This window comes from Meleagris gallopavo, chromosome 10 (assembly GCF_000146605.3).
Source record: "Meleagris gallopavo isolate NT-WF06-2002-E0010 breed Aviagen turkey brand Nicholas breeding stock chromosome 10, Turkey_5.1, whole genome shotgun sequence".
NCBI classification, from domain to species: domain Eukaryota; kingdom Metazoa; phylum Chordata; class Aves; order Galliformes; family Phasianidae; genus Meleagris; species Meleagris gallopavo.
The window spans coordinates 19,782,055-19,802,946 of record NC_015020.2 but is presented as its reverse complement, the minus strand read 5'-3'; the positions used below and the strand labels follow the sequence as shown (position 1 = coordinate 19,802,946).

The window sequence follows — 20,892 nt, the reverse complement described above, 5'->3', positions numbered from 1 at the left end:
TTTTAAAAACATACAAAGTGATGTTGCCTCGAATAGCAGCACTCCAGGAACAAAAAAAATTGAAAAATGCATATTGAAAGAGTTGCAATAGTTGGCAATGCTGCAAAGGACCTTGGGTGAAATTGGGCAAGAAAAGAGGGTGCTCTCTTTGGTAGAGATGGTTGGATTTTGCATTCTGCACAGTGTGTATGAAGGAGTCACTTTCCCTCATGCATATTTGGGGCTGGCTCTGCCTGCAAGCAGCTGCAGTTCTGCTGGTGGAGAAAGCAGAGCAGAACTCCAATGTTGGATTCTTTCAGATCTTGTTGGCAAAGCTTTTTGTGTGTATGCGAGAGATAACTCAAACTTGATTCCCAGCAATTTTGAAAGGTATTTACCATGCATAATAACAAATCATGAACCTTCATATGTCATGATGGCTGTTATCTGCTCTGCCGGTTCTGTGATGGCTATTCAGTGTTCACCTTCATTCTCTTCTCCTCCCCAAGACCTATTATTTTTCAAAAAATAATAGGAGATAAAATGCTTTTAATATTTTCTCCCTCGTATCTGCATTTTTAGCTCTTTTCAGAAACAAGACCATGGAGTATTTTTAAGTGACACGTTTCCATTTCGGTACTGTGATTCCAGAGACTTTGGTATAAGCTAAATTTCAAGCTAGTGAGGTTTGCAGAGCCGTCTCCTGTTAACTCCAGGCAAGAAACTGAGCTCTCCTCATCCCATGGGGCTCACAGCTATTGAATGTCCCCAGTGGGCAGGGAATAGCCTGTGGGCCTTCGCTCACCCGAGGAGTGTTTCCAGGCTCAGATTGCCAGACATGGCCTCAGACTGGGAAACTGCCTCTACAAACAGGATGGAGGTGTTCCTGCTCCACTCCTCCCGCTGCAGACCCTTTCACTCCAAAGACACTCTTACAAAACCTTGATGGGGGGAACATAAAGGGTTTGGTGCTTCCCTTGCTGGGGAGAGGTCACCCCTCAGCCCATGGCTGATGGCTCCAGGGCTGTGTGGTGGAGATGCTCTGTCCCAACCAGTGCTCCTTCTCCACGAGGTCCTCATGATAACTGAATGTCAGCAACTGGATTGATAAGGGAAATTCGGTGCAGCTGAACTTCGTGGTGATGGAGTGTGCACTGGGAGCTGGATCTCACCTGGCTTCCCAGCTGCTGGACTTCCCAGTCCCACATGGCTCTTATTTTATGATTTAGTAAATGCTACCAGAACTACTTATTAATTAGTGCTGATAACAGACAGATTTTCTTCCCCTTTCGTTGATATTTTTATGGCAACATAAGCGTACACCAGCTGTAAGAAGTGATGTGTGCAGATGGCTGTGCAGCTCCTACCTTGTAGGAACCAGGTTCTGCAAATGCTTCGTACCCCAAGCCTCACATCCCACAGACAGGGCCAAATCCTGGTCAGTTCTGGTCAGAGCTGGGCACAGCTGAGCTCTACCTTCTGTAGCATGGGACAGGCAGCAGCCTTCACCCCAAAAACAAGCATTGCCCACTGTCTTCTTCAGGCCAGCACCTCACCATGGCAGTACTTCAGAGCTCTCCTGAGATATCCTTATTTACACTCCTTGCCTTGCATAGATCGTGTTCACCGTCATCACAGGAGATCAGTTTTGCCTTAGCAAAAATAAGAAATAAATACCAAATAAGACTCATGTGCAGCAGCCAGGACACCCACAGGTGCTCTCTGGACCCAAACCAGAGCACTGTGCACACGTGTTCTCACGAGAGTAAAGGTGAACATCTCACAGTTTCTTGCTGAAAAGCATTTCTGGTTTGTGCATGCGGAGTGAATTGTTTTAACAAGATTAGAGGTGTGGTTTATTTTTGAAGTGTTTTTCCTCTTTCTGTTAATCAGATTTTCTTCGTTACTTGCCAGCAAAAATCTTTCTGTTTCTCTTCTTTTTGTTGCATTTCTGGGCCAAATTCACCACTGGCTCAAAAGGAAGCAGGTACATGACACAGAGAATTGCATCTGCTTTCAGCAGGAGTGACTTTGGCCCTCCCTCCATCCTGGCAGTCAGTCCCTAGGAGGCTGTGACAACCCTAGGGCCGTGCGCTGTTCCAGCAGTGCCCGTGTGTGCGTGTGTGAGTGCCCTGGGCATCGACATCAGCCCAACCCTGCAGTTAGCTCAGGGTGGATCGTGGGGCCCTGCAGGGCATCTCCGGGGGTGTTTGTGTGCTGTGCCCTCCCTGCGTGCTGCAGGCTGTCGGCAGCTATGGGCCAGGCCTGAAGTAATACCCAAATGTAGGAACTCACCTTTGTTCCCCAACATCCAACGCCCTCAGGCTCCTCCTGGGGTGGCAGAAGACATTGCAGGGTTGGGCTGATGGTCATCCTTGATCCATATAACCTCACATTAGTTTGTAATTTCATTGTGGTGTCTGCTGCTAAGCGTGTTCATGCTGAGTTCCAGGTGTGTTTTTCTTTCCTTTCTTTCTTTCTGTTTTTTTCTTTGTTCATTTTTAATTTCTTTTTGAGTTTGCGTAACGTCAGGAGCCCTCCTGCAGCCACACTTGGATTGTTCTTGTCCCCACACTGAAATAACCTTTTGTTTCTCCAAACCTAGGATGGAAAGAGGATGTTTGGCACCTACTTCAGGGTCGGTTTCTATGGAACCAAGTTTGGAGACCTGGATGAGCAAGAGTTTGTTTACAAGGAGCCTGCGATAACAAAGTTAGCTGAGATTTCCCATAGGCTCGAGGTGAGGTGATTGCGGCCGCCCTCCAGTTCTCTCTGTGAACTGCAGTTTGTCTGTTTTCCATCTGTCATTCCCAAATCATGAGAGCTGCAGACCTGCTATGATCACTTGAGAATCTGTGGCTTTTCACAGTGCTTTCTCATCAGCTGCCTGGTGCAGTGGGATGACTTGGGCTTGAAAAAAGGCTGAGATGCTTTCAGAATCCAGCTGTTGGAAAGCATTGCTTTTTATTCTCATTTTCTCACCTTTGCATCATGTTCCTCTTCTCCTAGAGACAGCGCCCTTAACAGAAGCTGAATTTCAGAGCCCCCAGAGTGGGTTTCTCAAGTGTCTGAAGTTTGTTTCAGCTGTGAGCAAGCGAAGGCAACTCTAATAAATCTACCTTGGTTTTGGGTGCCAGTGTAAGCACCAGTTTGTTCCTCAGCCCTGGCCCTGCTTAATTGCTGGAATAGATCTGACCTCCTGTTGTTGCTGTCACATGGCACTGAAAGCAGCAGCGTTATCTGAGGTCTGGGCACACAGAGCTGAGTTCAGACCCATTCATCCAGCCCAGCAGAGCTGCGCTCGGACGCGGCACCTGATTTCCAAGCAGATCCTGCATTGACCCCAGCTTTCAGTTGAGCTCACAGACACACAGCGAGCTCAGAGGTCTGTTCAAAGCCCTGCAGCACGTGTGTGCAGTTGGAAGGCTCCCGAGTTCTCTTGGCTTTCCGGGTGTTAGGCTCATTTGTTTCCTGTTGGCCCTGGAATGCGATTGATTGAATTCTCCTAGGTTCAGCAGATCACATTCAGCCCTGGTGCAGCTGCGCTTGAAGGCATTTGGAGCTTCACCTCCCCTGAATGTGCCTTTGTCTCTCCAACCCCCATCTTTGATGGATGCCTCTGATGTTGTATCTCAGTGTATTTGCTCTTGATTGTAGGGATTTTATGGAGAACGGTTTGGTGAAGATGTGCTTGAAGTGATCAAGGACTCAAACCCTGTGGACAAATGTAAACTAGATCCCAACAAGGTAAGAACATGAGTAGAGAGTCAGCAGTAGAACTGGTCCTGAATGTACATGAACATGGCGGGCCAAATCCTTGCCCTGGATTTCACCAAGTAGGTGATGTTTCCATGAAGAGAGCTAGAGAACGTCTCAGAGAAGAGAGGTGGGGAAAATCTTCCCAGCAAAGGAGTGCAAAATGAGCTGTTTCCTTCCTGTCCTGTGTGATGTGATGTGTCCCGTGTGCTTGGCAGAAGGGAAGGTCGAGAGGTTGAAACACTGCAGACTCAGGCCGCATTTGCCCATCTCTGTAATCTCTATGAAATGCAAGGAAGGAAGGGAGTTTTCCATTCACTGGCCTCTGTAGTTGTTTTTTTTTTTGTTTTTTTTGCAGCTGTAGCATTTTATCATTCTTGTCCTATGTCTTTTAAGCTCCTTTAGGCGTAACAGAAATAATGGGAATGTGGCTAGGAAATTAAGACTCCAGTTTAGAAGAAGGCATTATCTGCAGAGAAAGGGAGGAAACACTTCATGTGAAGAGCTTCAGAGGAGAGGGGCAGAGTACTGTATCTAGTCCAGAAAGTGCTGAGCAGTCACCAAGCACTCCAGCAACTTCTGTGTGACGTTTCTGAGTAAAGGCAAGGAGCAGTCCTAGTTCTGCAGAGGAGTTAGACCAGGCTATGGCAGTGCAGGGAGTAGAGGTCGTCTCATCTCCGTGCTTACCTGGATTCCTTCCTGCAGGCCTACATCCAGATCACCTATGTGGAGCCTTACTTTGACACGTATGAGATGAAGGACAGAATAACTTACTTTGACAAGAACTACAACCTGCGGCGCTTCATGTACTGCACGCCCTTCACGCTGGATGGCCGAGCTCACGGGGAGCTGCACGAGCAGTTCAAGCGTAAAACCATCCTGACAACGTCCCACGCTTTCCCTTACATCAAAACCAGGATAAACGTCATTCACAAAGAGGAGGTGAGGCCTGCACTTTGCCCAGCAGACATCCCCACGGCTCTCCTTTGAAGTATTGCACAATAAGGGAAGTAGATGTTGCTGAAACACTCGCATGATGTACCTCGGTACGTTTAGTTAAACCCCAGGGCCACACGCAGTCATGGATAGAATTGTAGAACCACTTGGGTTGGAAAAGGTCTCTAAGATCATCCAGCCCAATCCCAGCCCACTGACTGTGTCCCTCAGTGCCACAACCCCACAGCTCTGGAACACCTCCAGGGACAGTGACCACCTCACGCCCCGGGCATTAAGTTCCAATGCTTGTCATCTCTTCATACTGTCACATAATATCTGTGCTGTTGGTGTCCTCTGCCACTTGTCTCCACCCTAACAAGTGTCCTGTGTTCTGGCTGCTTCCTTAGATCATTTTGACACCCATTGAAGTTGCCATAGAGGACATGCAGAAGAAAACACAAGAATTAGCTTTTGCAACTCACCAAGACCCTGCAGACCCAAAGATGCTGCAGATGGTGCTACAGGGATCAGTAGGTACCACAGTGAATCAGGTGAGAACCACTTTCTGAATTGGAGACAGTGGGGTTGTGTATCACTCTGTTCAGGGATGGTTGGCATTGGGCCTTATTTCCAAATTACTGTGGGGTTTTTTACCATTCAGTGTATGGAATATGTTCAAGATCACTGGTGGGTCTAGACCAGCTGCTCTGGGTAACTTTGCAATTTGAGGAAGAGTCCTTAAAACATGGTTAGATCTGGGAAGTGGCTGAGTAGATAGAGATAGCCCTTCTCCCTCATTCCCTGTCCCTTCCTGGCATCTGCAGTCACTTCTGACTGCTTCTCCTTCCCTTATTTAAAGGAAAACATGAGATTTTATTGCTTCACCTTCGGTTAGCTGGACTGGTGTTTGGAACTAGGGTTGTGTCCTGCTGTGGTTTTTGAACAAAGTGGAAAGTGAAGCTAAGAGTGGAGAAACATGGAGGAAAAATTGAGTGAATATGAGTAAACCTCCTCTAAGGAACAAGCTGGGAAAAACACGACTGGAGTGTCAAGTTCTGGGCTGAGTTCACAGTGCTGGCAAGGACTTGGTTCCATCTGCATTGTTTAAACTTAGTTGTCAGTTCTGCAGAGTTTGTCAAGATACATTGTAAGGGAAAACAAATGCAGAATCTGCACACATTCTCACCCCGTTTTTCCAAAAGCGGAGTTTTATTTTTACAAATGCCTGAAAGCCATGCAGCAGTCATGATGTCTGGTGATTGATGCCAGATCTACCAGCTGCAATTCTTCAAGAAGCATGCTGCGAGGAAATAATGTTGCATTTTACACGTGTTTCTATGTGCAAGAAGTTTCTCCAGTGAGTGGATGTGACAGTGCTGAGAAACTTACTTTTTCTCTCTGCTCCTAAAGGGACCATTAGAAGTTGCACAAGTTTTCTTATCTGAAATACCCAACGACCCAAAGCTCTTCAGGCATCATAACAAGCTACGGCTCTGTTTCAAAGACTTCACGAAAAGGTATGGAGTGTTGTCTTCCAGCTGCCAGGTGCCTTTATTACTGCTGCAGCAGGCAGGAGCACCAACACAGGGGCTGTCTGGGAGAGGAGTGCTTGTGTTGTAACCATCTGTCTGGTTTCCATACGCAGCTGTATTCCTCAGCTTCCCACTTGGCTCCCTGTTTCTCTGGTGCTGCTGGTCCATGACTTCCATCAGGTCAAGTGCTGAAGTCATTTGGCTTTGCTGTATATTGGGAAGGAATTAGTGATCACAGCTCAGTCGTGACCAAGCGTTCCCATTTCAGAACACAGCTAGCCACACTGGCACGAATGAACTCACAGGTTGGCAGGGCCAGGAGCTCTGATTTCCTTCTGATGTGAATTTGTCCAAGCCACGTGGAAGTACGCTGGCAGAATTCTCTCAAGGAACTGTACTGGCTGCTGTACTTTCCTCTTGAGTAATGCAAACTGCAGTCTTAAGCCAGTATCTTTTGTAAGCACTGAAGAATTAAAAGAATACGTATTGAAATTCAAGTGTTCAGGGCAAAAAGGTCAGTGGCAATGTAGTTTTTCCGTATATAATAGGTGGTGGTGATGTTAGAGGTCTTTTCATTCCCTTCGTTTAAATCACGTCTTTCCCAGTAGAAGAGTTTCAATGAACATCTCATAGGTCTGTCTTCAGCAGTGGATCTTTAAATCTTGGACTGGAAGTGCTGTGTGGAGATGGGCATTTAATTTCTCTTCAGCAAAGATAAATGTGATTGGAGAGCAAAACAGAAATAAAAACTGAGTTTCCACTCTGGAAGTGGAAACTGGAAACGTGACACCCTCTCCTTTCCCCACGGAGGTCAGCTGCTTTAGCTGAGTCTTTATTCCCCAAAAGACGAGATAGAAAAGGATACCGTGTGTCATCCCAGAAGTAGAGAACGAAAGCTGTTGTGTTATTAAATTAACAAATCTGTCCTTTTTTACGTGCCCAAGTTTCACAGGCTTTTGTTTTCCAGATGTGAGGATGCTCTGCGCAAGAACAAGAGCTTGATCGGCCCGGACCAAAAGGAATATCAGCGGGAGCTGGAGCGGAATTACCACCGCCTAAAGGAAGCCCTGCAGCCTTTGATAAACAGGAAGATCCCGCAGTTGTATAAGGCCGTGTTGCCAGTCACGTGCCACAGGTGGATATTTGCTTTTACTTTTCCTGCAGAGATAAGGAGGGTGTAAAGAGGGGGCGTTTGACCTTCTTGTGAAACCTGTTCTTAATGTGAGGCTTCTGGCTGAGTCCGTCCCTTTTCCCCTTCTTTCCTGAGCTCAGAGCACATCCCTTTCCCAGCAGTTCTGGTAGGTGGTGTTTGCTATGGTCCCTTTTGTTCCTCACTTGGCTTAGGAGAACACAGCCCTGGTTCTGAGCTTCTCATGGAAGTGTTGGTCAGAGAAAAAGAGCAACGGGGAAGATAAAGAAGTGTTGCAAAAAGAGAAATAAAAAAAGAGTGTGATAGGGATATTCCAAGCAAATCTTTAAGGAGGGCAGGGGGTTTGTGCTGCTTCTCCTGTAGAAAACACTGGAAATTATGTACAGAATCTCTTATCTGAAGAGGCTTCTTATTTGACCCTGAAAAACACAAGCTCATCGTTGTGTTTTCTCTCCCTCAGAGACTCCTTCAGCAGGATGAGCCTTCGCAAAATGGATATCTAAACGAGTTAAAAACCAAAATAAAAAAGCACTTAAAAGTAAGGTTTTGAAAAGAAAGAGCCTTGTTATCAGCGCTGGGAATCAAAGAAGTTTTATTGTGAAATAAAACTTGGACTTCATCCTGGACTTCCCACACACCTCCTCCTCCATCAGAGTGTTCAGTGGCCAAAAAAAAAATCATTTTGAATTGTCAAATGTAGACTTACTTTATCCATGTTTGAGAAAAAAATCAAAGTGGTATCCAGAGTATTGGTGATAAGCTGTAAAGTTACCTGTTTTTTAAGGCATTTTTATGACTCAAAGGTACACTTAACGCATTTACCTTTATTTATAGCATTCTCTAATGTTAAATTTATTTACTTTTAGTTCATATATTTAATTTATATTAGGACCATACGCAAATGCATTTTTGAAGTTTTTAATGTAGTGATGATGGTTATTTTGATGGTACTATTAAATATGTGAATGTTTACACTTTAATTCCCTGTGCTGAATTGGACTTCAGAGCTCACCATCCTTGGGGAAGCGTTTCAGAACAAGGTAAGTCTTTATTAACACTTCTTTTCCAAGCTGTGATTGTTCTACTGTTCCTGCCCTTCCTCCTTTGTGACTGAATACAAACTGATGCTAAGGGAAATAATTCCATCTGTCACCATCAGCAGAATCAAGGCCCGCCTTGTTGGTGCTGCATCTCTCTTGGTAGCAGTGAAGGAGAATTCCAGCACCATCACTGCATACACCAACTAGAAGTCCAACTACAGTAACCTGGTGTCGTGTCAGTGTGCAGTTCAACTTAGCAACTTCCTTCTTCTGGCCCTTTTTCAGTTTAAAAACTAATTTCTAGGGGGGGGGGAAGACAAGAACAAAATGATAAAGTAGATGAAGTGAGTCACGAGCATACATAGACAGCAGTCGTCGTGTTGTTAATTATGAGATGAAAAGATCTGTTTTAAGGCAGTGATTTTGGTGGTGAACACAGAACTTCAAGGAAACCGATGTCAAAGTTGGAACCAACCCTACAACCTTTGTCTTTTTTCCTCTCTGCATTGAACCAGGTCCCTTGGGAGGCAGGGCTTGTGGTTAACTCCAGCTCGCTCACTCTACATAAACAACTAAATAGGCAAACAGAAATATGTATGCGTAGGTGAAAATATTGCTATGCTGATAAGAATAACAAGAAAAAATATATATATGTAACTTTTAGACAGGAGCCCTTAAAGTTGCAAACACAATTATACAATCACCATTTCCTAATTGTATGAGCTTGAAGCCTGAGATGGATTTTCTGTTGGCTTCTGCCATGCACATTCCCAAGGTGCTGGTGGAGTGTCTTTGGGGCCACATTTAATATAGGACAGCAGCCATTGGGCCAAGTTAACTGTTCAGGAAGGGTAGAAAGTAAATGCTTTCTTTGAATAAATCCCAGCAACAACAAAAGACCCTTTTCTATGTATGTCATTATGCCTGTTCCTACAGTTGGGTGAGGAAAAACATAACTTTTATTTTCAGGCTGAAATTCAGCAAACCCCACATTGCAGTCAGGAACAATATATAGCAGGCAAGGTAAGCTTTCAGTTCTATTTTGGTATTCTCTTTAATGTGGATACTCATTTTAGACAATGAAATTATTTGGTATGGTTACAGTGTCTCGTGGCATTTGTAATTCATCTCTGCAGTAATTACCAGGCAGCTGTTCAGCAGGAGGTGAGAGGCTGCAAGTTGAGTCCAGCCCTTACTGCAGTTTCCTATTGGAAGCACAAGTTTCCTTGCTGCATAACTCTAAATCAAGGCCTGCACAAAAAGCAGAGGTCTATCAGAACAGACACACCAATATGACTTTTATGAGTTATCTCAGTGTTTATAGTACAGTATAATAAAAGATTGTCAAAGAACAAGGTACTGGAGAATAAGCTAGGTGCAGGGTTCTAGGGCTTTCCTTGTAAGTTAGTTATCTTGTATTTGAAAAAGCTTAAACATACCCTAAAAACCAGGGCATACTCATATGTTGTGCATCTTCCCTTGTCTGTCTCTGCAGCAGCACTTCATGTCATTCCTTACATGCAGAAGCGACACTAACACATCTCATGCCATACAGTTTTTAGTTCTCTGCAACTTACAGGATACTGCTTAACCTCGTTAGCATCCAATATGTGACTTGGGATTGTTTAATCTCTACTACTTTGTGTCAAACATGTCATTTCTTTTCACAACCACCTTATTTCTCTACCCCTTGCCTCCAAACCTTACTTCTAGTCACTAAGTTCTTTCCCAGCAGGGCATGCTATACAAGAACCAGATAACAGCAAGGCATGCTCTTTTTATAAAGCACTCCCTCATCATCTATTTCATTAAGACAAATAATTTCTCAGCCTTTTTGTTGGTAATGATGCCCAACCACGTCCCCTCTTTCCTGTCCCAACACACAAGTCTGATCTAGTCACCTCCAATGCATACCAGATTGTTCTTTTTTTATTTCATATATACATTCTCAACAAAGCATCAAGCCAAATGTTTTCATTTTCCCACCTTCCAGTGAGCTCCAAGTACAAATTAACTGTTATATGTTCACCACTAAACTCCAAATCCACCCAAACAGATATGCATATTAAAGGACTTTCTTCTTAAGAAGTACAAAAGTATTTTAATTACACTACATACTCTCTGTTTCAAAGTATTATTAATCACACCTATTTACACACTTTGCCCATTTAACATCAATGCAACAAGATGTAAATTAGACCACTCAAACATTTCTGTTAAGTTCAATTCTCTTTTTTTTTTAAAGTGAAAACTTTTCTTGTGCTTGGCGATGCACAAAGCAGTATTAGAATTGGGTAAGGAGCATTTTGTCAGTAAACCACATAGATTACTCAAAGACTATATATGAAGTATTACTTCCCAAGTTACAAAAATACACAACTTCTGATGAAACTTGCTAGTTAATATACATTTAGTCCAGAATGTGAATACAAATAACTTTTATTAAAAAAAAGCTAATAATACAAGAGGCATGTCTGAGAACTAGAGCTGTGTTAAAACCCCACTACTGTGTATTGTAGGCATCGTTTAGGAGCTATACAAATTGGTATTTCTAAAAGGTAATATCACTATTCTCCAGCATAAAAGTTACTAGGTGAGTTAAGTAAGTTCTATGTCATGGTTTATGAATTCAAGTTGAGCCACTTACACAGAATGCAGAGAGCAGAAATGTAGGATCCAGTAGCTTCAAAAACAAACGTCTGTTTCTTCCAGGTAGTCCTGATGCAAACCAGACAACAGGTGTATGCGAGTCCTTATTATTTACAGTCGAAATACAGTATCACTCTACAATTTTCTTATAAAACAGTAGGTAAGGAGTTGATGTAGATGCTGACGTGGGAGAAAGAGAATTCAGGAAGTCCTTTTCCTCTGTAACTTTCACTTCAGAATCATCGAAAAGCAACCATTTCCCTTCGTACTCTTTCAGGCTCTGCAGGACATACAAAGCTTTGTTTTCCAGTCCACTGAAAGCAACCCCGTTCTGATCGCCGTGTTCAGTGCTGCACTCCACACTTCCATTAGCAGGGCCAGACTCGGGATTTCTGTTCTCAGTAACTACATTGAGAACCTTCTCGCTGTTTGCTGGTCTGTTGGTGTACAGGTCACAGTCAGACTTGCTCTTCTGTCCCCCAAGAAGTCCGACAGCTTCCATGTTCTTTTTGTTCAGAACTTTACCTGGCTGTGCATTGCCATTGACTCTAAAAGAGACTTCACCGTTGTCGTAGTCTTCAGCAACAGTTCTTGCTTCCTCCTCATTCAGTGGTTCTGGTTTAATCGTTTCGCACATTTGGGCAGTGATGAAGTTTCCCTTGTCTAACTCCAGGCTGTTGAGATCTGTGATTTTGACAGAAGCTGTGTAGTGTCCGCTGCTAATTGTGATGCCACTGTGCATCACCACTGCAAATAACCCATAGGTGTCATTGGTTGGCTTCGTGCTCCATTCTTCCAGCGACAGTTTAAGTGGCGTCAGTAAGGGAGTGTTTATCTTCGATAGTCCACCATAGCAATCAAACCTGCAGAAGAAAAACAAAGTTAGACCCCTTGCTGCTTTCAGCACACAGCATGTACAGCTTAAAGTGCCCCAGGCATCGAGTCTGCTTTCTTAAACCAAAGATATACAGCAGAACTGAAGGAGAGAAGCTGCTCGCATTTCTACCTGTTTATCATAAGCATCTGTCCTAGGCAGCCCTGTTCACTGAAGGCATTTTTACAAGTAAGGATATTGTTAAACCTGACAGCTCCATAGCTGTGTATTTTCACTACATAAGAGACGCCCTTTGTGAGAACTATCCGCTACAATAAGCATCCAGTAGTGAAAAGCGAGCTCTTCATTGCTTGGTTATCATCCACGCTTCTGGGATTGTATTTCTTTGCAGACATTGAGCTGCTGATCAGAGAACATTCATTCTAACATCCAAGGGACAGAGAGAGCAAGTTGCTTGGCTTCCTCCCACATGTTTATGGAAAAAGATAATAATAAAAGAATACATTTTTTATTCCTTTCAGGTAGCTTAAATGTCACTCAAAGACTGAGTTTTTACTATAGTAAATACAAATGACAGTTTTCTAAGGATTATTAAGTTAGTAACTTATTGCCAGGAATCCCTCATTAACTGCCTTACCTTAATCAGCTTCTTTAAACAATTCTACCTGATTTAGTTGGGTAAAGCATCTTGTATTCCACAACTACTGAGCATTTGTTCACAGTTCACAAATACACAATGAGAAAAGTTTTAAGTCCTTTCATTGTAATAAAGAACTTTGAAGAGTTTGGAAAGAAAGTGTTGGAACTTCATCACCTCTTTTGCGTTACTGCATATAACCTGAGCTTACGTGATTTACATATTGCATCAGCCCAACATAATTAACCTCTTTATTTAATGCTGGTGTCCCAGTAGATTCAGTCTTTCTCAGCTGTAAAGATTTTATAGGGAAGAAGAGTGCAGAATGCAGACAAACCAAAACTGAGCTTCTAAAGAGTTATAATTACAGTTATCCAACCTACACTTTACCGTAAGAAAAGATAATCACAGAATTGTAGGGGCTGGGATCTCCAGAGATCATCCAGTCCAACCCCTCTGCAAAGCAGGCCCCCTACAGCAGGCATGATAGCTACTTTTAATCCCAGGAAAACATAGGACATAAATACTGAAGTCACAGGACATTACTTTTGTTTTACAGGGTTTGACCTTGATTCTGCTGTGCTTTTAACTGTTTTGCTGATGTTCACCACCATAACCCCTTGTGCACACAAATGCATGTAGACGTGCACAGATGTGCTTGATCACTCGAGTCTGATCAATTCCAATCCCTCCTCATTTTAGGTGTAGGCTCACCATGAACATTTCACCACACCGAAACAGAGAAGGGTGTATCATCAGAAATAATACAGTGTAAGTCTTCTGAAAGGCAGGAAGAGGTATTCAGAGGAGTCAAAGAACAGGAATCGCTTACAGATGCTCTAGATCAGAAATGCAGATTCACTCAAGCTCACAGGACAATCACTTTAACCTAAAGCATTAGCAAGCAGGCTTTACCTTTCTTCTGGACAAGATCCAGCATCAGAAAAAACTGAAGAGGAGCAAATAAGAGAGAAGATCTTTTCACATTAGCTTTTCACATTAGCTTTTGATCTTCTTAATCAGAATCTGAGACAAGAATGGTGTGCCAAGTGCCCTGCCTCCTCTGGCTCATACACAACAAAAGCAACTTTGCAACTCCACCTTTTGGAGCCATGAATTAGTGGAATTTCTCTCACTGTGTTGATAATTAATGCCTCACATTATCCCAGACCTTGAAGGCCTAAGCCATCTTATTGCAACTATCCTAATCCACAAGACATTGGACAACCCAAATACGGATTCATAATGGTATCAGCATTGCTTTTGCTAATTAGCAAGTGCAACTAGAAAACCTTAGGGTGAGACGTTAGTAAAAGAGAGAAACCAATCAATGAATCACCTGTTAAAGCCTGCTACTCTCACTTCATGGCTCTCTTCTGAGCACAGGTCTGTTTGCAGCCAGCCCCAGTGTTTTCCCTCCCCACCCTCCCCAAACAATTACTCAGCCCCAGGCTAGCACATTTTCACAGTGGCTGCTTTATTGTTAAAGAATCACTTTGCAAACCACCCTCTAGAAAAGGGAGCAAAGCCCTACCAACAGCAAACATTTACATTATCAGCGCTTTCTGTTTCATTTCTTATTTAAAACTCAGCTGTCCTGAAACTCAGTAGAGCACAACTGAGAAGCAGACGAGGTTTTCCAACAGAGAACAGTTATGTGAACATTCTCAGTTTAAGAATGTTAGTTTAAGGCAAGAAGAGTTTGTTACTACTTGTAGGACAGACTACTGCAGTCTCATCTGGGAAAACCAGTATTTGTTACAATAAACATCACCAGTTACCTAAGCAAACTTGGGCATGCTCCATGAAAGCTTACAATTCCAAATACACTGTAACAGCAGTAACTTCATGTGCTGCAGAGGAAGCCAGTGTTTTTATTTACTATCCTTGGCTCTTTCCCACCTGATTTGCAGCTGTGCTTTATTAATCCAAATCAAGATGCTCAGAAATGCCACTGTTTTGTCCAGAGTAAAATGTCCAAGCCAAAAACCAAGAAGCAATCTTCTACAGTTTCAGCTTCATCACTGTCTCCAGGACTGTGTCTGATTGTCCACTCTGACTTCCTTAACCTCTGGCTGCCAGCGCTTGGCTGGAAATGCAGGACATGAGTCAAAGGGCACAGGAAGAAGACCACAAGAGACTGCATACAGGTCTTGGACTTCTGAAGCAAGGATTTGAAGGCTGCCAGGACAGGAGAGGTAAGCAACTCAGCATGCTGCTAGGGAACCTGCAAGCTCCAGGTACTTCTCATAGAAGCACAGCAGCAGATGTAGGAACAAGGTGAAGAGAACAGCCAGGTTTTCTCTCAGATGGGCATCTTGAGTTGTATTTTTTGAATAACCTCATCACACAGCCACTCCATCTGGCATCAAAGGCTACTCGGTAGCAACGTGACACATTCTAACAGGTGCACAACTGAATTGCCTAGTTCTGTTCTGCTTGTTGTGAGAGTGTTACAACACTAAACCACCTACATTCTATGTTACAATCCTGAAATTGTGGGAAGAAAGGGTAGGAGCCCTTATACAGATCAAGTTTTCTTCTACTTTGTCAGAAAGATACTCCTAACCACCGCTACTAATTCCACTTTCAACAAATCATAATAAACCACCTGTTAAAAGTAACTATAAAGTAACTACATTTTCAAGTATTATATGAAGCTATTTCACAGACCACGTTGATGTTGACCTCAGTTAGTAGTACTTGTTCTAAAGCGCCCTGTGGCTAATCAGTGAACTCCTATCTGCTATGTGTCAAGTGCCAAAGGTCCTATACAACTCCAGTACATGATTTCTCTTTCCACAGCACAGTTTAGTAATAGAGTGTATTGGCATACTCACTCTAAGCCACTAGCAGCAAAGCACTTCAAATGAATTGTTATAACTTCAGGCATTTTATCAAATAAAAGGCTGCGCTCTGCTTCTGTGTAATGATGACAGTTCTCGCAGAAGTATTTATCCTCTCCCACAATCCTTTCCACGGATGCAAACTGTGAAATTGCCCACTTCAGAGTCTTCATCTCTGTTTTTGGCTCTGGAGAAACTGAAAGAGAATCATTACATTCACAGAAACGCTATTATTTACATTTCCAAGGAATCCCACCAGAATAAAACCAAAACAAGATGGCATCAAGTTCTGATGTGTTCAAGAACTGCTAACAACATGTAAAGAATCCCCAGTACGTGTGAAACAAAGTGCATTCAGCTCTCCCAGTCATTTCAGGAAAGGATGCAAACACCACTTAGTGGATACTCTTACTTATAACATACAGGCTTCCCAAAGCTTGCCTTCAGGTTGTGTGTACTGATCCCACTGCTGGTTCTAGAAATAAGGCACGTGTTTGAGACCAGGATTTTATTCCCTACAGCAAGCTTCCAAAATAATCAGGCAGCTCCCTTCCGTCTGTTGCATCTCATCCCCCTGACAGCCTCCCCATTAATGAGGTCACCTCTGCCATCGGTTGCATTTTCCATGTGGACGCTACCAGTGTATTTAACTCAACAGTCCCACAGCAAAATGGGGAAGGCAAAAAGAGTGGGAGCTGCTCCGAATCAAGTCCATGAGGACTACAGGTGATTTATTTAGAATTCAGAACATCACAACGTACTGCAGCCGCACTTACTGCTTATCTTAAAACTAAGTATGGATCACTACCAGCTGTGGAACACACCAGGGGACATTTCCCACAGTGTTAAGGCAACAACAGTCCAGAAGTAATGAAAAATATCAATTCCTGAAGTAAATTTCATTTATTTTAAGAAAAATGCAAATATTTCTTCCACTTCTCCTTCAGTTTAAAGTAGTCTTTTATCAGGGAAGGGCAGACCCAGATAAAAAGTAAATACCTGTTTATAAGCAGGAAAACACATACGTAAGGACTGTAAGATGCCTGTTACCTATCGAGACCTGAGGCAACTTTAATACTGTCTGGATCCACCTACATTATCAGTGCTGTGTTTGCAAAGTCAGAAGTTAATCAGGACAAGAGATAAGAGAACAACCGCTAGTGTTAACCAGCAAAAACAAGAGCAGTGTTCCTTGATAAACACGGCACTGTCCTCCCTCTACAGCTATCTGAAGCAGAGACACAAATCCCCCTTTTGATAGTTACTTACTTTCAGAACTTTCTTCAGTTTTAGAAAGTTCATCTTCTTGCACTGGAACACTGATGTCCTGAAAGTCCTCTCTTCTTTCTGTAAAGCACTCGCACTCCAAGCATCGTGTTCTCAGTACTAACTGGCCCTGGAACAATTTCTCCACTAGTTCAAAAACAGCCAACTCTGTACCTAGAGAAAGTATATGCCGATCACTTACCAACTTGTGTTTTATTCAAAAGATACTAAAAACCTGGCTATTCTTCATGGCAAATCGAGTGTTACAGACACAGTGCCTTAGGGATTCCAAAATGCTGCTTATCATGTGTGGTTTTCACAGTATCAGAGAATCATCATGGAATCACAGGACAGCTGAGCTGGAAGGAACCTTAAAGCCCTACTGCACCCCTTCCCTCAAGAGTTGTGTTCTCTTATTGACACTAAAAAAATCCATACCTGTCAGCCACTTAGCATACATCCTACAATAGGGAGCTACAGAGAGAATACTGCTTGTAAGGACACAAATCCATAGCCCGTAGGATTTCATTTTGTTTTCTCCTTTAAATAACATTCTTTCACATTTTTAATTCCCTTCCTCTTTCTAGAGATGACAGTCATTAATGAGAATATAAACCTGGCAATATTTTTATGTTGAACAGCAATTACACGATGTGAGAAAGAGACCTTTTATAATCTAAGCTAAACAACTCAAGGTATAAAACGTATAAAATGAAAGTTACAAACATGCAAACATAAATTCATAAAAATATTTTTCAATTCCTGAAAATGTAACTCCATGCTTAGAGAGCTCTGCTTGCAATGCAATCTGAAGATTGACTTCCAGTGCATAGTAATTTCCTAACCATACTAATTTTAAGCCCATTCACTTGTTCACCAACCTTCCTTTTTTGGTTCTTTTTCAGTTCCTTTTTCATTATGGCTTTCCACAGGAGATGTTGGTTCGTGACCATCTTCTTTAATATCGTTACCATTTTCACACTTGGCAGTTGACTCTTCAAGCTCACAGTCATCGTACTCTTTCACTGGGTCTTTGGATCCCAAATTTGTGGTTAACTTCCCCAGACTATAAAATTTGGACAGAATACTTGGCTGTTTGCATGAGGATTTTAACCAGTTTAATTTAAGTCGTGACTTCTTCTGTGTTGGCTTTGCGCTCTCGTTCTCGGCGGAACACTTGGCAATGGCATCAGTTTGATTCTCTAGCTTTTCTCCCGTTGCCTTCCTCTTTGACCTGGTTTGTCTTTGATTTTCTTCTGCTGCAATTTGTTCTTTCGATACTTTGGACTTTTTCTTTGCGTTGCCACCTTCAGCATCGCTTTTTCTTTTCCCATTTCCTTTGGGCAGCTTATCTTCAGCTATCTCTCCCACATGGCTACTTGGTGTGTTCTCCTCCTCCTCGGCAGAGTGGCCAGTTCCATTGCTCTCGGAACTTTGATTAATTTTTTCCTCCACTTTAGCTTTGGGCTCTTCCAAGGGCAGTTTATTCAGTTCTTCCTTCTTCAGTAGCTGACATGTTTCTTGAATATTACCAAGGATGCACTGCAGAACTTCCTGGGCATCGTGCTGCAAGTAGCCTTCGTACATAGGGTTGAGTTCTCTATTAAAGGTAAATAAGCACTAAAGATGAGCTGATCTTTACTAGAAAACGTAGCCAGAGACTTAAATTAGGAAAGCTTAGCTATAAAAGCAGAGGGGGATCCTCTCTGCACCTGAAGAGAAGCCCTTTCTGTCACAAATACCCACAGGGAGGCAGTTAGAGCCTTACACAGAGGGCATTTAAACATGCATTCAGTTGCAATCCAGCAGTGGTACTTCTCAAGTCAATGAGAATGCTTAAATACTTCAGAGGAAGTACTGCTTAAAATCTACTGCTGGGTTTCAATTCTATTTCTACAAAATCTAAACTTACTTCCAAACTTATGATACCATAGAGGCAGCAATAATCACAAACATCCCCCTTTCAAATGTAGAACTTCCTTTGTATAATCACATAACAATGTCCCAAATCTACAATTATCTAATCCCTTCCCCCCCTGCGTTCTCTACTGCTGTATTGTACAGTTATAATGATGCCAAAACTTTAGGTGAAGATTTGGTGTTTGTTTAAGATAATTTGTACCTAAGGGTGTTCAGCAGCCTTCGTGGCTGAGTAGCAAGTTCATCAGTGTATTTCTCTGGGTTTAAAAGAAAGCTGGCTTGAAGCTGTTCAACAGAAAGAATCAACGAGTGCAAACTGCAGATCAGTTCATAACTTGCCAGTGGATCTTCTTTACAATTTCCCTGCAATAAGAATGAAGACACGTGCATCTTTGTCTGTAACAAGCAGTTAAGACAAGTAGCCCCCACTTAGTTATCCAACAAACACTTGACAGATTTCTTTTTTCCCCACAATGGGAAACAGGTGAGTTTAGATCAATACATCGCTCTTTTGACAGCAGAAAAGAAACATGAAAGCCACAGTATGAACTTTAAAAGCCTGAACTATTTTTGCCCGCAGACATAAGGTATAGTAAGTTTAACAGAAATTAAACCAGTTCAGCTTGTGCTTACAGGTTTACAGATGCTTTGAACACACGTTCAAAACTACTCAATCCTATTTTTACTTGAAATAGTACAGAAAACAACACTGCCCAACTTCTTAAGAGCAGAAGAAAACAGTTCCGTTTTGAGAACCTTCCTGGCACACAGCCTCACCTGCACTGTTACAAGGAAATGAAGGTGTATGGAGATGTATTACCTTTTCTGCTTTTAGCTCTCCTTCATCCTTCAACGATTCTTTCTTCTTTGAAATGATATTATATAAATGCTTGATTCCCGTTTTAAAACCAGGACAAAAATATAATACCTAAAAGCAACAGTGGAAAACAAGACAACAATTGGTAAACCCAGTTATTCAACGTTACATCTCCATGCTTAGGGGACCCAGCCAGATCCGTATCTCCCAATGATGGAACAGTGCATGGGATTACTCATGGCAGGGAGGTGGCCCAAGTATGTAAACTGACAGATGACTCAATCACAGCAATCTATGATGCACACACTTCCTGTGGTATCACTTTTCTTCCCCTCGCTGTAATTAGATTCCCTTTGTACAACATCCGCACATCTCCTCTATAATGTCAGACTAGGAAACCCATCCACTTGCACTAAAGCAGAACAATGTGATTCTTTTGAGGCCCCTGAATGTGATCTTACCTGAAGAACGCTGTTAAGGTAGCAGGTGTTGCCAAGATTATTCAAGCCCACAAAAGGCAACATGTTGTCCTTCTTCTCACAACTGACAAGCGAGGGAGGCTGTGCTGCAGGAACAACCTGGTCACTGTCAAACAGAGAAAACAAAGCATAAGAGATCTGCCTGGCATGCACACACAACTCTCCTAGCCTCTACCACGTAGGTCACGGAAGATAAGGACACAGCCTACAGAATTAATGATTAACACCCAGATGAAAACTGCCACAGTGTTTCTGAGTCTCCTTGGGGCTCCTCTAGCAACCTGCAGACAGCCTGACAGGAACACGTACTTACTACTGCATGCACTTCCAATGCCTGCCCTGCAAAATAGCCCACCAGCCTGACCGAACGACTCAGCTAAGATCTCTTTCAACTACTTTTGTACACTCTTCATTCATTCCTAAAACAGCATCAAGAAAAAGCATCCACTATTTATTTCCTATTGCTCCAAATCCACAACGCTTCATTACCGGACGCATACCAAGAGGATAAACAGCTGAATAACCAAACCAACGACCCTCTGCTATCACAACAGAGCCGGGCTTTAAAGCCTTCACCACCATACCTCGCTATAATCGGGCCATTTCTCCTCTCCCCGGTGGAACTTCCCCCCGGCTGTGCTGAACACAGCCGACAGGTGCTGAGGGCCGGGAAGCCCGCTGTGTGGCAGCAGGGACTGCCGCTTCCAGCCACGCCGGGAGCAGCCCGAAGGCCCAATAGCCTTTCACTAAGACCACGAGCTGCATTTTAACACGCTTTAACTAACTCGGCACGACCGCCCGATCGAAAGAAGAGAACTTTCTTTCAGCACCACAACTTTGTGCCAACGGAACGCTCGCGGCACCGCAACCTCGGCCGGGAAAGAGGGAAACGGCAGCAGGCACAGAGCGGGATCCCAACGGGCAGCACCCGCACCCCTACGTACATCTCTGCGCCGCGGAGCTCCGCGCACTTCTGCTCATTCTCCGGCGGCTCGGTGAAATCCAGCGCTCTCTTCGCCTCTTTCTTCTGGAAAAGCTTCAGCGACAGCC

The 20,892-nt window shown here is 43.2% G+C and overlaps 2 protein-coding genes across 2 annotated transcripts; one reads left to right on the top strand and one right to left on the bottom strand.

The window, feature by feature from the left end:
• The first annotated feature begins 2,449 nt into the window (after positions 1 to 2,449).
• Positions 2,450 to 8,333, top strand: LOC104912421 (dedicator of cytokinesis protein 7-like). The gene is made up of 7 exons (XM_010716047.3): positions 2,450 to 2,719; positions 3,637 to 3,726; positions 4,441 to 4,677; positions 5,079 to 5,222; positions 6,082 to 6,188; positions 7,171 to 7,338; positions 7,814 to 8,333. The coding sequence occupies exons 1-7, from the start codon at positions 2,597 to 2,599 to the stop codon at positions 7,854 to 7,856; spliced, it is 912 nt and encodes a 303-aa protein (XP_010714349.1). The 5' UTR covers positions 2,450 to 2,596; the 3' UTR covers positions 7,857 to 8,333.
• Positions 8,334 to 10,304: 1,971 nt separating this feature from the next.
• USP1 (ubiquitin specific peptidase 1) lies at positions 10,305 to 20,890 on the bottom strand (the record flags this gene model as incomplete). The annotated part of the gene is made up of 8 exons (XM_010716046.3): positions 10,305 to 11,905; positions 15,355 to 15,556; positions 16,630 to 16,800; positions 17,508 to 18,226; positions 18,749 to 18,909; positions 19,367 to 19,474; positions 19,825 to 19,948; positions 20,787 to 20,890. Coding segments are annotated over 8 exons (2,322 nt in total), but the record flags the coding sequence as incomplete, so codon positions are not given.
• Between the last annotated feature and the right edge of the window lie 2 nt (positions 20,891 to 20,892).

Bases quoted from the DNA above. Each gene is read 5' to 3' on its own strand.
- LOC104912421 (XM_010716047.3), top strand. From the start codon at position 2,597: ATGTTTGGCACCTACTTCAGGGTCGGTTTCTATGGAACCAAGTTTGGA. The intron at 4,678-5,078 runs GTGAGGCCTGCA...CTGCTTCCTTAG, and splicing joins ACGTCATTCACAAAGAGGAG to ATCATTTTGACACCCATTGA. The intron at 7,339-7,813 runs GTGGATATTTGC...TCTCTCCCTCAG, and splicing joins TTGCCAGTCACGTGCCACAG to AGACTCCTTCAGCAGGATGA.